The 17,220-nt window shown below is 47.4% G+C and overlaps 1 protein-coding gene across 2 annotated transcripts in view; it reads right to left on the bottom strand.

Moving 5' to 3' along the window:
- The window catches only part of GAB2 (GRB2 associated binding protein 2), a 103,815-nt gene that overhangs the window by 41,322 nt on the left and 45,273 nt on the right, over positions 1-17,220 (bottom strand). The window contains exon 2 of one of the 2 annotated variants that reach the window (XM_009566444.2): positions 7,679-7,979. In XM_009566444.2, coding sequence (XP_009564739.2) covers positions 7,679-7,979 — 301 coding nt within the window. Of the gene's footprint in view, positions 1-7,678; positions 7,980-17,220 lie in introns of those variants that run through there. The other variant, XM_054075993.1, reaches the window with a different exon arrangement.

The following is a 17,220-nucleotide window of genomic DNA, read 5'->3' on the forward strand; positions in this document are numbered from 1 at the left end:
GTCTATAAACCTGGGTCTTCCACAACAGCTGCATCCTCTGCCAGTTCCCATCAGTGCTGGGTATGGTCAAAGTGGGCTCAACTAACATGTATCTTCCAGGGGTCTCTCTGAGACGGCAGAGTTGTGGGTTTGAAAACACAAGACTGATATATCTTCTGGACTTTTCTGGCCCTATGTCTCCAGAATATCCACATCTAAATATTAAAATTCCCAAAATTTGTAATTTCCCAAAACCAAAACTCTGAAAAAATGTTGATCCAGCGCTGCAAACCTCAGATATTGAATTACATCAGATCCCTCAAAGCCAGAAGCTTGGCTTTCTAATTATGTAGATACCTTAAGAACTTTCCTCTTGCTTTCTGCTTTTAAAGTCCTCTGCATCCTTATTCAGCCCTCCTCTAGTCATCTTGACAAGCTAAAAATATGCTTTTGATATTAAAAGCGACCATCACAGCAGTGCAGTGTTGACTCTGGTCTGTGCAATGCTTCTGGTAACACAAAAATGAAGAACTGAATACAGCCAAAAGAACTATGAAAGAACAGATGATGATCCAAATATCTCAAAGGTATTGACAGCAATTCTGAGACAGGTGAGATTCCTTTCAGCAGTTTCATGTGTCTACAGTCCACCCAAGCTCATCAGCCCTGGCTCCCTGGTGAGCCAAGGGGAAGAAATGGGCACTTTCAGAGTGCAAATGAGTTTAGACATCTTTTGCCTTCTTCTTCTCAAAAGTGGACAGATTATAACCATCAGCACACACTTCAAATTGCAACAGTTTCCTCTACAAAATGTCAGGTGTAATACAGCAAGGAGACCTTGACCAGGTGGTAGAGATCAGAAATGCCCTCTCCCTGTTTCTGTCTTCTAGGAAACAAATCCAGGTCGTTAGTAGTTCTCAGCTCTTCAGCTGATGCTTCAGAGCCTCAACTAGCTCATCTTCAAAGAGAAAGAGGGGAAAAAAAGGCAGCAGGCACTCAACTGCTCTTGAGCTGCTCCTTTGTGCCAAGACCACTCCTTCTCTGGTATTGTTTACACTGAAATAAAAGCTGAAAACTGTCAGATCTTAAAATAACTTGCTGTTTGTGGAGCAGGAAAACCAGGGTCAGGGAAGTTTGGAACAAATTTAAAGAGGCAGGACGACTAAAGGATGAACTGAACATGAGCAAAGATGTGTCGGCATGCATCTGAAGTTAAACCATGAGCCTGGTGCAAAGCAAGTTGGGGTAACCAGGACTCTCCCATCTATTTCAGTGCAGCTGGATCAAGCCTGAAGCTGAGATGTGACATCTGCATTTGTCCTCCCAGAGTGAACCTGCAGCCGTGGTTGCTTCCTTTGTCAGGAAAACTCAGCACCTGGTAGGGAAGGATGGGTGGGACTGATCCAAACACCTTCAAGATGTGCAGACAGTAGGTTGAAAGGTGACTTATGGTGTTTTAAAAGAAGGAGCTCCATGACAGCGAGTGCAGAAAGTACTGATGGGAACACTGAGGAAAAGGCTACATTAATACAGACGGTAGCATGTTGGGTGAAAGGAAAGGGCTCAAGGACTCCACACCGCTGTCCTAATGCAGGCCATCTGCAAGTCCCAAATGGGGCAGAGGACATTAGATCTTTGGGTAGGTGAATCATAGAATCATAGAATCACTTGGTCGGAAAGGACCCACTGGATCATTGAGTCCAACTATTCCTAACAATCCCTAAACCATGCCCCTCAGCACCTCATCCACCCATCCCTTAAACACCTCCAGGGAAGGTGAGTCAACCACCACCCTGGGCAGCCTGTTCCAGTGCCCAATGACCCCTTCCGTGAAAAATTTTTTCCTGATGTCCAGTCTGAATGTCCCCTGGCACAGCTTGAGGCCATTCCCCCTTGTCCTGTCCCCTGTCACTTGGGAGAAGAGGCCAGCTCGCTCCTCCCCAGGACCTCCTTTCAGGTAGTTGTAGAGAGCAATAAGGTCTCCCCTCAGCCTTCTCTTCTCCAGGCTAAACAACTCCAGCTCTCTCAGCCGTTCCTTCAGCACCCTCACCAGCTTCATTGCTCTTCTCTGGACACAACCCAGAGCCTCAACATCCTTCTTGTGGTGAGGGGCTCGGAACTGAACACAGTATTTGAGGTGCGGTCTCACCAGTGCTGAGTACAGAGGGAGAATAACGTCCCTGGACCTCCTGGCCATGCCGTTTCTGATACAAGCCAAGATGCCATTGGCCTTCTTGGCCACCTGGACACACTGCTGGCTCGTGTTCAGATCCCTAGGAAAGTGGGATCCATGGAGAGGACCATCAACCCCATGTGTCAAGCTGAACTCAACCATAACCTTGTTCACTGCTTGTTGTAGAGTGCTGCCAGGGGACAGACCGGCCTCTAAGTGAGCTGACATTCAAGTACAACCCATACCAGAGCTTAAAGATGAAGTCAAGACCAATTGACGTGCATAGACAGAAGCTGAAGGGTTAAGTCGCGGCCCAACCTGAGGGCACAGGGCTTCGAGAAGGGCTGCCTGCTCAGCTGCCCTTAGGTGGCAGTGCTGCCTACGGATACTGAAACACAGCACATCAGGCAGGTGCTTTCGGGGCACAAGGACACCACCATACCTCCCTCCTTGCCCCTGTTTCTCAGCCCCCATTTTCTCAGCCGCATCCTCCAGCGTGGTGCAGGGCTTGCAACTCATCCAGGCTGTAAGGAAGGAAGGAGGCGTGTGCCAGGCACAATAGCAAGGAAGTACCTGGCCTTGTGGCAGTCATTAGTGTTTCCCCTCTGCTTCAGTTCTGCCTTTGCCATGAGAAAGGCAGCAACAGAGAGAAAGATGGGACTTCCCTGGGGCTGTGACATTTTCTGGGCTCCCTGGTGCCCCACTCCTGTGTACATGGATGGTGAACACCAGTACTTTGGAGGTGTTTTCAGAGGTGGGTGGTAAATGCCATGCAAACGTATTTTACTCAAGTCTTGCTACCTGCAGCCTCTTCACTGAGCTTCTGGGCAGCTCGTGTCTTCCCAACAAGTCTTCAGGAGTAGTTTTGTGCTGTTTTTGCTCCAGTTCACCTTGTTCAGCGAACACCAAGGCAACCTGGCTGCAAGCAACAGATAAGATAAAGAGCACTGCTGGTCTGATGCTGGGACCAACACATTTGTTTCAGAGGAGGAAAGATCAGCCATCCAGGCTCCTAGCACAGGCCTATAGGTAGCCCATGTAAGCAGGCAGCAGTCTGGGGAGTGACCAGCCATCGACTTGTATGGGTCTCACAGCCAAAGTAAGTCGAGCATGATACTAAAACAATAGTTTTGCTCTCATAGGCTGGAAGGGAGTAACCAGTGGGCGGGGGTCTGGGGCAGTATCAAGCCAAAGAGACACACAGCAGACTCTGTGCACATGGGATGTAGAAGATCTCATTGATGTGAGCAGAAAGTCACTGTTGTCTGGGGGCTGCTCCAGCAAACTCTGCTGGAGTGAGCGCGGTGGAGTTGAAGGAGGAAGGAAAGACACTCAGCTCTTCATTAAACATTAATGCTAAGTCCTGACTTGCATTCAGTGAGATGGTAAAAGCCTCAGGTTGACTGGGGATTGATCCTAACCGTGACACAAAATGCCAGCACTGAGCCTTGAAGATGGAGGAAGGACTGAGCTGGAGTCTGTGACTGCTGTGAGACAGCCCCTTGGTAGAAGGCAGAGAAATACATAAAAGAAATAAAACCCTAGATGGAAAAAAAAAAAAAAGAAGATGGCATGCCTGGCCTGGGTGGGAAAGGCCACTGCTGCCAGACACAACCCATTGGGGCAGCAGCCCAGCGCCATCATTTTCCCATGCCCTGTTCACCCTCTCTGAGCGATGGGAGTCTTCAGCAAGGACATTTACTCACCCACAAATATTCTTTTCCCTGCTTCCATTGCTGGGTTAAACCTCTAGCACAGGGTCATTAACAAATAAGCTTTTAAATGCACCTGGGTGTTTGCTTAGCACCCACAAATCCAAGACCCTGAGAGAGCCCCTGCCCCATGGAGGAGGTGGATGATGAGCCGCAGGGAGGTTCTGGGGTGGCACAGTAAATTGGGATGGAGTTAATAAAGGTATCAACCTCTCCGTAATAACTCATCTGTGCACAGGACCACTGCAAGGACACACACACACACACACACACACATACTGTGAAGTTGCATGGTGGTTCATGAGAAATTAAATTATATGCTGCCACATCTGTGCCTCTGACTTGTATCAGGAATGGAACACAGCAGGGTTTTGGCCAAAGTATCAGTTCTAAAAAGGGTTAATGGCACAGAAGATATATTTAGTGGGATTTGATATTTTTTTTAACTGCAACAAACAAAGCATATGAGAAAATCTAGTTCACAGCTGAGCCCTGGCTGCCTGCCCACTAGGGCAGGGAAAATGCAGATGGTTTGAAATACCCACGCACCAGCATATTTCCTGCAGTCCATGGCCCAGTGTCCCCAGCAGGTCTCCCTCCATTGTATTTGAGCTGGCTGAGGTGGTAGCAGTGCAAATTGCAGTGTAAAAACAGTGCTGAGCCAGGAGCAAATATACTTTGCTTGAGCCCTGCCAGCTTCCCCAGAGGTGTGGAGGCTCTGCTTGTTCAAAAATAGTAATTAGCTCTCAAAGTAAATAGGTGTTAACAGAAACAAAAAGCTTCAATGCAGTCTGGGTAAACACCTTAGAGTCAATTTAATTTCTCTTCTCCCGGCAGATGTAATTGAACTGTTCTGCAATTATTTTCAAGTTGGGGAACGAAGCCACCACAGCAGCTTTGTGGAGTGGCTGCTCCTTGGCAGCACCAGGGCAGCCAGAGGTAACTGTCACTTCACTGACATTTAGGTCCCTGAGGCTGAAATGAGCTTCCTCTCAATGAATCAGATGTAAAATGCAGTCTGCAATCAGCTGAACCAGCAGCTAACTGTAGCACAATGTTAAACCACCCTAACTCCAGCCTATTTCTTAATCCTTAGAGTCCCCCTGTCTAGACAGGACAAGAAGGGCTAATGTGAAAACCAAGCGATAGAATATTTATACTTCCCATCAAGCTGTGAGGATAAAGAAGCATCAAAGGGTATACATTCATTTGGCCTTTTAATTTTTTTGCCTTTGGGAAGTGCAGGCAGCATCCAAACGTAGTCCTGCACTGGTGCAGAGGGTTCACATCTAGTTTGCATCACTGCATGCAGCTACTTTTGAGTAGCCCATTAGCTCACTAAATTGTACTGAAAAGCAACTGAAAACTCATCTTTTCCCTACGATCGTGGGGAGCTGGTGAAAAAGGCTTTTACCCAAACTGCTCCAAAAGCTTATGAATTTTTCCCCCACCACCAGTGGGTTAAAAGCAAACTCGTGATCTGTGGCTGGGGCTCAGCTGATGCGAGGTATCCCTTCAAGCAGGAGGTAATTCAGCATGTGATGGCAGTTGTAGTAAATGCCTTTGCCAGTGATGGAGAATCTCCCTGGCCAGGGTGTGAATATAACTCAGCTGGGAATAACCCAGCTTTGAGGCTGGACCCAGCAAGGTTTTTGGGTCACTATAAAGCAGTTAAGACAACCAGAAAAATGTGCACAGTGGCTTCTCTGGCAGTTTCTGATCCCATTCCACCACACTGCCTGTCTGCCGGGTGAGGGAGACTTAGTTGTTTAATTGCTACAATTAGCATGGAGCTATTCCTGTTCATAATGGTTACTGTTTCCTCCCCTTTTTGGTGCATCCAATTACTGACTCACTCATTCTCCAAGGTACAGGTCACAATAAGGCATAGAGAGGGTTGAGGATGGTGGAGTGAGGGTCTAAGAGAGAAATACCAGCTATTGGGAGCTCTATTTGTAATCAAGAACTGTCGTAAGCTCATGCAAACTCCTCATCCTCTCCCATCCATCAACTGATGGCTTCAAGGAGGTGATGAAGAGGGAACACAGCAGCTACAAAAATTGCCATGATGGTTTTATTTCTCCCTCCAGCTGACCCACCAAGAAGGATGGTTGATAGGCTTATGTATGCCAAGATGGACAAGACTCCCAATACCTATCACATTGCAACAATCCCTCCACCTCTCTACCCAGCCGAATAATGAATACACCCGTCCTGAATAATTAATACTCCCTCTTTTCTGCAGCATCTGGACACACCTGCTGCATTCGCTGTCTCAGGCTTTTTCTCGACTGACTCAGAAAATCATCCTTTGGCAGCTGGGTTTCAAGTGGGTACTTTCCCTACAGTATTAACAAGCTGTGATTTTGTTACAAATAGGGAATTTTGTTCCTCTTTTGCTGATGTCACTCCATGATAGTCCAGGGAATAGTGCTCAGATCTCTGCAGCCTGATGAGCCCTGTGTGCCCTTTGGGACAGATGTACTTGCAAGTGGGAGATTGTTTTTCCTTTTGCTGCCCAGATTTATATTTCACTGAAGTCCAGTATCGATCCCACACCTGCTGGACTGAAAGCTCATTTTACTAAATGGGAAGAAAAACAGTTCCCCCAGCTGAATGCACATAAAATGGAAAATCCTGCAACAAAACAGCTCTTAAAAAAGGGGCGTGAATGATTTCACTGAACCTTGAGGACTGTGCTGCTGACATTGGAACGGGATGTAATTTATTTAGCCTGACCTTTCCCTGAAAGACCGTGCTGGAAGTGTTATCAAGGATCCTTTCTACCACTTGTACACCCATTGCCAAGGTGACGTCCTGTTTCATGCGTCAGTCAGTGAAGATTGCATCCGTGCTGCTGTGATGCTTTGTTTGCTGTCCTGCTTGACAAGCTCTTGGCAGGATTTCAGCTCCCATGGATGGCAGCTGGTCCACGAGGGATCAAACAGATTCAAGCTGGATAATATTATGGGGAGTTTCATGTAGATAAAGCATGGGACGGGGGACCCCTGGATGAAAATGGACCATGGATGAGATAAAGCAAAGATGCCCATGGGTGCTGCCAAAGTGTAATGAGACTGTCAGGCAACTGCATTGCTGCCCACCATGCTCATCCCTATTCCATCTTACTTGGGATTTATGTGAGTCCTCATGGTGCCAAGGAAGCAGAGGCAGCTCATTGGTGTTCGCTGCAGAGGCTTGCCAAAGCACAGCTGAGTTTGGACGGTGGAGCATGACCGGTGGAACAGGTCCTGCTGCTGCACAAAACCACCTAGCGTTTCCCTCTCCCCTCCCAGCATTTCCCAGGGGGTGCCAGGAGGAGACAGAGATGTAGATCGAGAGGATGTGTCTGCCCTTCACAAGAGATCCTGTTGGGCGTGGGGACGGCTACAGCAGGGAGGGACATGGTCCCAGCAAAGCTTTTCCCCCACCCCACAAAGGGACTGAAACTTCTGAACACTGTTGATTCCCATGACTCTCAAAGGGACTTCAGTGATGGATGAAGACAAGGGCTGCAGCTAGAAAAGTCTTCAAACCACATCAGCTTCTTATAAGAGACTTAAAAGTCTACAGTTGTGTGTGTGGAAATAAATTAAGTGGCCCACGGGGGCAAAGTTTGCTCAGCTTCAAATGTCAAAGGTAGGAAAGCCTCTTGGAGGTTTCCCATGCATCCATTCATTTCCCACTCCAGCCCTCCCAGACTCGCAGTGGGCTGCACCCCCCTCCTACAGGCCTATTCTGAAAGAGGAGCCAGGCCACACTGGCAGGACAGGACAGGAGATGTTCTTGGTCACGGACATGGCTCTCATGGTACCTGTGTTCTCCTCAGACTGGTTGAAGCCACAGATCTGGCAGATGCTGCGAACCCACTTGTTCATGTCGTCCTCAGTCTCGGCCACAAGGTAGAAGGTCCTGTCACTGGTCTTGATGTCAAAGATGTGGCTGTCTTGGAGCTCCTTCTTGTTGAAGGTCAGGCCCGCATCCACCTGCTCACAGAAATTGAGGTTGATCACACGCAAAGGTTTCTTGGAGTGGTCATTTTTGTAGTACTCCAGGACGTCAGGGTCGCCACTCATCCGACCGCTGCGCAGGACGAACCAGCGTTTCTTCCATGCCTGAAACCAAGAAGAGAGGAATCGTGAACCCATCATTTAATTCATGAGGGGCAAGAAACCACTGCCAGGCACAGGGTGACACAGATGGCCGCAACACCTCTCTGCCCTAAGATGCTCTGGGATGCTGCTCAGGACACCCCTGCAAGAGGTGCACAGACTCAGTTCAGTTCATCAGTTCAATACTCAAATTACCTTGGTGATCTGGGAGAATTAAACACTGAAATATCACTGTAGCTCAGGATGACAACAAGAAATTCTAGTCTTGAGGCTTAGAGCAACCTTGCTCCTACTCTACAGCCCAGCCACATTCCTAGGACGTGAATATCCTTTGCTGCCTTTGCTCCGTGATGCAAGGTAATTTGTCAGGTGGTATTACTGGCAATCACAACGCTGAAATGCCTTCCAGCAGTTCAAAGGGGCTCAGGCACTTTGGACATAGTGCCTTGGGTATCCTGGCCTTCAAAGAAACCCCTGAGAACACCACAGCACACGTCTGCAGATACCGACCACACCAATCCAATCTCTGCTTAAATGCCAGGATAGAAAGGCTAATAAAATCAACAGGGAACTGGATTGTTTTTTTTAAATACCAGAAATAATGCCAGGGAGACCGTGGAGAATCCATTTCATTTGTTTTTCAGCATCTTCTGCTCCCTGCTAAGTAGGAAAGTCCTTAGCAAAGGAAAAGGTTATCATTGATTCTTGCAACACAGCCTATGGCAGCCCTCAAACAAACCACCCCAGGGAACAGACTCAGGGTTGTCACATTTGAAGCAAACTGGCAAAATAAATGTCAGCCATCAGCCCTGTCACTGGGAGTGGCAGCCACTCTGCTTTCCTGATGCTAAATGCAGTTTTGAGTCCACAGCATGTGGAACAGCCACGATAATGTGCTGAATGCTACAACTTCCATTACACAGACAATTGTAGATACAACTCCCCATCCCATGGACTGGAGGAGTTTGTGGGGTGAGCTCTTCACAATCATTTTGGCACCTGCAGAAGAGAACTCCACTTAGCTGTTCCCCATCAAAGAGCTATTCTGCCTCGCAGAGGGCTCAGCTCCCATGGCATATGGAAGTGAAGGACTGTCTTAGCACAGTCCTTAAAACACCTTTGTTCAGCCTTCCTCCGAAGGTGGTGAAAGTCCAAGAGGTACATGAACAGTATGGGCTGGATATGGCTGACACAGATGAGTGGGGGTATATGGGGTATTGCTAGTGCTCCTGCATTACCCAATGCAGACCTCTGTTTGCACCAATGGATGCCAAGGTAGGGATGTGATCCCCAGCATCCTGTTGTGACTATAGTCATTTGTTTATTTGATGAGATTTACCTTATCTATTTTTTTAAAAAAAAATCATCAGGTTTTGGGTTCATGTGATTATGAGAGGGTGGGTCATGAGGAAGCACATGACATCCCCTAAGAAGGAAGAACCAACAGCCACAAACATGTTTAGTAAGCCAAGAGAGGCAGAAAGGCGAGTGGTGGGCTGGGACCTCCATGATGTTCTCTGGAGGCTCTCTGTGAGGCTTTGCATCTGGGTGAAGTGCACACGCGGGATCTCAGCTACCCAACTGCATCAGGATCCCACAATTTTAGAGAATTTGGTGGCTGAAATAAGGGTGAGAAAGCCCTACAATGTTTTCTCTGAATGGTCCCATTTTCACTATACTTCTCAAAAGGCTTAAAAATAGCTTTTGTTGGTGTCTTTGAGATTTGTAACCAAATTAGTTTTGCACTAGTTCTCTAACTGGCTCCCAGTGCCAGGAAAGCAACTTCAGTGCAATCTTTCAAATGCAGTGGAGCAGCAAATTGCTTAGCAAGAGGACGTGCAAGGCTGTCAGACTTTGGTTTCATCCAGGAGACGTTCACCCACTTCTCATCAAAATGGCTACTTTTAGATGAAAAAAAATGCACACAGTGGAGCTGCATCCATCAGGGGGAAAAAAAAACCCAATTTTGCCAGGCAGCAGCAATAATTTGCTAGTCCATCTCCCCAAAATGGAACACCTAAATCACTGAGAAACAAATTCACAAACATTTTTTTCTAGCTCTGGATAAAAAATGCCCCATTACATTCTTCCTGTTAACACTGAACAATTTATTTGCAGCCACTCAGCAGGACTGAGACATGGGCACACATCAGTGAGGGGTTGTGAAAGAAGATCAGGTTGTGCAACGACATGATCCACCACCTGAATGAAGACACAGCCAACACCAGTTCTTGCTACTTGGCTTGTTGCTTTCTACCCATTCAGAGTAAAGCCTTGCAACATCCTTTCATGGCTAGGAAGCTGTATTAAACAAAACCCACAAAGTACAGAAACTAGACTGCAGAATGTAAAGCTTTCATGGAAAAACAGGAGGAAATGCTGCAAGCAAGGCCAACAATGCTACCACGGCTTCCTTTTTTATCACCGGCATGGGAGCTTCAACTTCTCTAGTTCTCTTTGGGCTGTCTGGTAGGAATGGAAAGCCCCACGCAGTCAACATTTGGCAGAGTAAACAATTTAACACATGTGGTGTGGTGGTATTTGGTAAGTCCTAACATCAGCTGGCTGCGAGAGAACTGCTCTTGCCAGGACAAAATTTCTTTGGAAGCTTCAGGAGCTGGAGTATCACTGGAGGGTGGGACTCTTGAACATGATAACAGCCTTACCAGCCCGGGCTGACTAACCTGTCCACCTCTACTTGGTAGCCTCCTGATGATAAAAAACATTAATGGGTTTTTAAAACAGCTTCAGATACAGGAAAAAAGCTCAAAGCAGCAGCTGCTGGACTTGCCTGTCCTGGACAAGCAGCTGCAGACAGCACAGAGAGATGCATCTCCCACTGCATGTCCCTGCAGCAGGACCAGCCATTTCTACCTCCCAAGATCAGCTTCTGAACCACAGGAATAAATACTGTCCATTAGTAGAGAATTGACTGAAATAATAAAGAAATATCCTGGAACCTTCTTATTTCGGGGAAGATTTTCCCTATTTCTTTGATTTTTTTTGAGCACTGAGCTCAGCAAATGTATTTTAGTTCTTCCTCATGGATTTGATATGTCTCTATTAGGAAAAGGGTTCAGCTTATGTTTGCCAGGGTAGGGCTGCGCTTGAAGCATCTTGTGGCACTAGTGGAGCTTGCTCAACATACAGTGGTATGTGGCAAAGGATATGCAGCCTGTAGACCATGCTCCTGGGACATCTATTTCCCTGTACAAAGCTATCACTATCATCCAAATCTTCCACATCTAGGCTTCCCTAGAATACTACCTTCCTGCAAGAGGGTGATTTAAGGGTCTACCAACCACCAGCTACGACAGCAGTAGGATGCATAGGATCCATACATGCATGGTAATTGCAGCCCACACCAAACCAGAGGAGAATGTAACTCCATGTGAACCTACACACTCTGTTCCCAAGACCACTTTCTCCCAGCACAGGGCTGTGATGGCCAACATGCAGCTCCTCTTCTGCCTGAACTTGCCTTCTCTCCTTATTTCTATTTCTTCCTGGTTCCTTTCAAGCCCCTGTTGCTTTTAACCTGCTTCTGCCAAAACACTGCCTCACCAACACATGGTGTGATCCAAAGACTGTGTTTGTTTAACAGCTTTACGACATAGAGAGGCCAACAGCTTAACAGCTATAAAATGGTGCCTTTACAGCACAGATTTCCAGCTGTGTGGTCCTTTGCCTGCATCACAGGTTGCTTCACAGCTAAATTACAGCTGCTGAAGGCCCTTAATATCATTGAAAAACATTTTGACGCTTGGCAAGTACTTCTTTTAGAGATTTGTTTGTTAAAAAAATGCCCGTCATGCTGCCAATGCAATGTAAAACCTCCTTGGGTGCCAAGAACCGTGACTACTGCTTGATTGCTCTCCACCTCAACAATGCTGTGGCAAGTTAGAGTCTACAAAACTGACCCCCTTCCATTTGTATGCTACCTGGAACTGCTTGGTTTATGGGTTGGAGAGTTGGGTTGGCAGAGATGAGGCTGTGCTGCTGGATTCATTGGCTGTGTGCACTTATCAGGGATGCTCTGTGGGACTCAGGCAGTGGTTGGGACTCTTCCTGTCCCCTTTTGCTGGGTGAGAAACCAGGAGAGCCCAGCCAGAGAGGTGGCTGCTCTTGATCAACTGAGATACCATTATGGGAAATCTTCTGACCACACCATGAGCGTAATCCCACACGTCCCCTGTGGCTGATGGTGCAACACTGTGACAGAGCTGGTGGCATCAGTGCAGAGGACTCTGTTCCTCAATGGAGAATCTGGAGACTCCAATACATAAGAACCCAAGCACAATTAAGGACAGGTCAGACAAAAGCTTTATTAACTGTGATCATAGCAAGAGGACATTTGGACAGCATCTCTCCCTCTGTTCCCCTGTTCTCTGCCATGTAATTGCAGAGACCCAGCCTATATATTGTTTCAGAAAGAGGTAAGGAAAAAAATAACTTCAACGTTAGGAAAGCCAGGTATCCATCAGAGAGCCAGACTGCTCAAATCTTAAATATTAATAATTTTACTACCACAACCTTGTAGCATATATTGGCATAGGAGAAAGGAGAGGAGAGTATAAATACGTATTGCCCAGGAAATCTCTCTGCCCTGCTCCTTCTCCCTCCACTGCCTCCTTTGTCCCTGTGAGTGCAGCACATCACTAGTGTGAAACAAACCTTCCAAAATCTGATCTGACACAAATCACAGGATCTAATCTGAGCTGGCAGGCAGGTTGAGTGACCTAGCTGTGACATCGAGCAAATTTCTCACACCGGGATGAAGCTAGGGACTGAGCAATTTCAGCAGGAAACCCCACAGTAGGACAAGCAGGTGCTTGTGTCCTGGATTTGCCCAGACCTAGAGAAATCCTGGGTGCAGGATGGCTCTTACCATTGCTCCTGTGGCTACCAGTCACTAGCAGGGATGCCACCACGGCCTAGGAAAGCCCTGAGCCTGTCCCAGCTTCATATGGGCACAGCTTTCACACTGCAGTGCAGTGTGGTCTTGCACTCCATCTGCCCTCTGGCTCCTGGTGCATCTGGTGTGTCAGAGAGCAGCTCACACTCCAGGAGCATGCAAGAAGGACTGCGACACTTGAAAACATCTCATTGTTCTTCCCAGCCACTGTATCCCCTTGATGTCCCTTCCTGGCAGCCACGGCTTTAGCCATCCTGGAAAGATCATCCCTGGGAAAGGGGTGTAGAGACAACGAGAGTATTCTGAGAGCATATTTTGGGTGGCTTGGCTCACTCAGTGGTGTTATTGATTTTGCCGTGTGCAGCAATGCCAGCTGTAACAGTTGGACTGTATTACCCTGTGCCAGGGCTGACCATGCCTTGGGTACCCCATCCCTGCACAACAGACATAGTGCCTTACTGTGGCCAGTGCTGCCAGCACCGAGGAGTGAAGCCCCATATGGGAGGATAGTAAAATAACCTATTGGTGACCTGTATAATAATGTTGTCTTCCTCTGTGTCCCTGGGGGCTTTTTATCTCATTTGATGGACAGAAGGATGCCATTTTCATTATTCATGCAAGAACGCCTCTCCCCTCCTTGTGTTAGTACTAACTCAAATGAAATGCAGGTTGAAAAAAGATTTGCAAGCAGTGAGGAAGCCCCCCCGTATCTGCTCAGGTAACAGTTCTGCTGGCTGATTGCACCCACAAGGCTCCTGGGCGCAAGAGCAAACAGGAGCTTTCTGAGCCCTCTCCTACCTTTCCAGACCCCTCCATGGCTCTCCAAGCACCTTCCCCTTGCCCACTGCCTATTCACAGCACCTTTTGACATGATGCTGGTAACAGACAGGTCCCAATCCCGCTCCTCTCACCCTTCAAAGGGATGGAGCCCTGCTAATCACACATAAGCTGTGGCATAGTTCACAGCAAATTTGTTAGCAGCGTTCCTTCAGGGAATGCTTGATTGGCAGCATTAATTATGTTATGCTGCAGTGGTGAGACCCTGTAGGGCACAGGAAACCTTGCTGGGGTACAAGGTGGCTCTTCCTTGACTCGTTGCGGGATCAAGGGAAGTAACAGTGATGCAAAAAAACCCCAAACCAGTGGGTATCTCAGCCTGTCAACCTAATTTTCCCTCCTGGGATTTTTATTCCCACTGTCGGAGGTGTAATTAGGCTTCAGAACACATAGTGAATCGCTACATGTGAAATCCACCTGAGGGCGGCCTCACTGGTGTGAGACTTCTTGCACTGAGCATCACTCACAGCTGGCTGAGATGGGATTTTAAGAAACACAGCTCAAACACAGACTAAAACCTATTTGTAAGATAATTTTAAAAAAACATAAGCTTCAAAAATCAGCTCCTGCCATTGGAGATGTTTGTTATAAGGGAAGGAAAGGGTGGGAAAACTCAGAGCTAAAGGTGCGTTGGTGTGAGCTGGAGGACCCACTCCCCACTGCCACACTGTGTGAACACGACAGGCAACAAAACAGTGACACAATGTGGAAAACATTTCCCTCTGTATTTATTTTACGGGAGTTCTCTGGTTGGAAAGATTTGAGTAGCTCAGTGCTGCATAGTCAATCTTAAGAAAATAAAGATGACTCTCCAGGACGTGAGGGTGCCAACTGCATTTTGATTGGGAACCTGGAGTGCCTGATCAAGGATGGGATGGAAGAACAAAATACCAAGTAGTGAGGTTGTACTTACACCATCAGACAAGCTGTGACCACCTGAGAAAGAAGGACAAAGGGGAAACCCTGGAGTGAGCCAAGAGTTCTTCTTCTGGGAGGTTGTAGAGAGGGTGGAGCCAAACTGTACTGGGAGATGCAGGGGGGCAGCATGAGAGGCAATGGGGAGGTCCCATTAGATGTAAGGAAAAAGCTTCACAATAAGTGGTAGGACTAAAAAATCCCCAAACAGATGGGATGATGTTTATCCTTAGAGATATTAAAAAATTGCCTCGACAATACCAGGAGTGATGTGATTTACCTCCAGAGTTGGCCCTAACTTCAAGCTGATCCCATTTTGAGCACGAAGTTGGTCTGGAGATCTCCAAGGTCCCTTCTAACCATAGTTATCTCTGAATCTAAATTATTTTTCCATAGTTAGATCCAGTTCCCAGTGAGGAGTGTTGAACTCGTCATACAGAGATCTGATGAGACTACTCAGACCCCAAGCCCTGACCAGTGCAGCCCCCATCCTCAGCATTTGGCATGTGAAAGGCACTTTTTAAGTCCCCTTAAGTAAAGCAACCTTTTCTGGGTAATTTCCTCCGCTGGAAGCTGCAAGGTGCCTTTGTAAGTGGGAAGGCACTAGGAAAGAGTGGGGATCGAAGGAGTGAGCTTGAGCCCAGCTCCTGCCCCAGGGCTGGCCACAAATTGTCCAAACACGGGGCCTCTACCATGTCCCTGTCGCCGCACCATGGATTTTGTTATCTAGAAGTATTTCCTGCTATTCAGCCCTATTCTGTATTCCACTCTGTTATTCTCCCCCCCTGCCCCTCCATGACACACCCTTTGCAGGGGGACCAGAGCACCCGAAGGAGATGAAGGCAGAAGGCTGTCCAGGCTTGGGGATGGGCAGAGCCGGTGGCTCTCTGTGGATCTGCAGGACACCAGGTGAAGGGATGAGATGACACTGCCATCGCCTTTACCCCCAGCCTCCATCAGCCAGTAGGAGAAAAACAGCAAGTCGAAAGGCACCATGTCCTACAAAAGTAACACTCCAGGTGTTACCCTCAGGGCTCATAAGGGACTGTAGTCAGTCTCCAGCTGGCTGTTTAGTCTGAGTCTGATCCAGAAGCCAGGGCCACTAAAGGAAGTTTTCATCCTTGGCCTTAAGGTGCTTTGTTTTCTGAAATGTCAGTCCCAAGGACGACTCCTGGCCCCTGCATCTGTGCTGGCTGCATCTGGACTCAATGCTGGAGCAATCAGCGATGGTACTGCTGTATCGCCTCACTAGGCACAAGCATGTGGCTCTGCCACGAGTGATGAACTAAGCTGCATCATCCTCATCCCCCACTGCCACCACTTGCTGGCATAGCGTTGTCGGGGCTGGCTTACACCTCACTGACTCTTTGAAGGCCAACATGGACAAGGGGCTATGACAACCTCCAAACAGAAGAACCCAGCAGCTTATTATGTGCTATCATATTTATCATAAATATTGTGATACTGTAGTTATATACATTTATCAAGATGCACATCAAGACTGGTGCTTCTCAAGTCTGTTTGCAAAACCCAGCCACCAGCATCGACTACACTCAATCCTATGGAGGCGAGACAGAGCCAACTAACCTGTCAGGGTAGGTCAGCCCATGCCAGTCGAGCACACCAGCAGTGAGAGTGCAGTACACTTTTTGCTTTTTCAACTCTGAGTTTCTGGAAGAAAAAGCAAACTGCTCAGAGATTTTTTTTTTCCCTCCTGAGACTTTGGTATCAGGCTCTGATAAGCATTTTCCCGGCCATTACACAAGCAGGGCTGGACATGGGAACATGGCATGAACAAATGACTCCAAGCATAGCATTTTGATAACATTTGGATTTTTCTAGCTTTCTGGCCTCTGCAAAATAAATCCCACAGCACTGTCAGCAACTTCCCTTCCCTCACCTCTAGCTTTAGGCTACCCCAAAATTACTAATCCAAGAACAGTGATGTGCCCCCCCCAAAAAACCTCAACACCATACTGGCAGGGGTCATAAATCCTCTCTCAGACTTCATTGATGAAGTCTGCCAGTCTCTGCCCACAGGAAACTCACTGCATGGATGCTTTGCCTCCTAAGCTTATCTATGAGGATGTTATGGGAGACAATGTCAAAAGTCCTCCTGAAGTCAAGGTAGACAACATCCACTGCTCTCCCTTCATCAACCCAGCCAGACATGCCACCATAGAAGGCTATCAGATTGGTTAAGCATGATTTCCCCTAAGTGAATCCATGTTGATCACTCCTAATAACCTTCTTTTCCTCCACGTGCTTAGACATGACATCCAGGATGAGCTGTTCCAACACCTTTCTAGGGATGGAGGTGAGACTGATTAACCTGGGTGATGAGCTGGAGGTATTGTGGGGCTGCACATTATAGTAAAGTGTCAGGAGGTTTCTTTCATCGTCTAAAGAACTGATCTCCTCGTTTCTCTGACTTGTAGCAGGATATTTAGAATACGCTTGCCTTTCAAAGGATGATTTCTAATTTTAGAAAAAAACCCCTAAATTTGTTAATTTTCAGCCTCTTCAATGTGCTGTCTATTTGTCTGACTCTGTAACCATCTCTAGCTGGACTAACGA

This window comes from Cuculus canorus, chromosome 1 (genome assembly GCF_017976375.1).
Source record: "Cuculus canorus isolate bCucCan1 chromosome 1, bCucCan1.pri, whole genome shotgun sequence".
Taxonomy (NCBI): domain Eukaryota; kingdom Metazoa; phylum Chordata; class Aves; order Cuculiformes; family Cuculidae; genus Cuculus; species Cuculus canorus.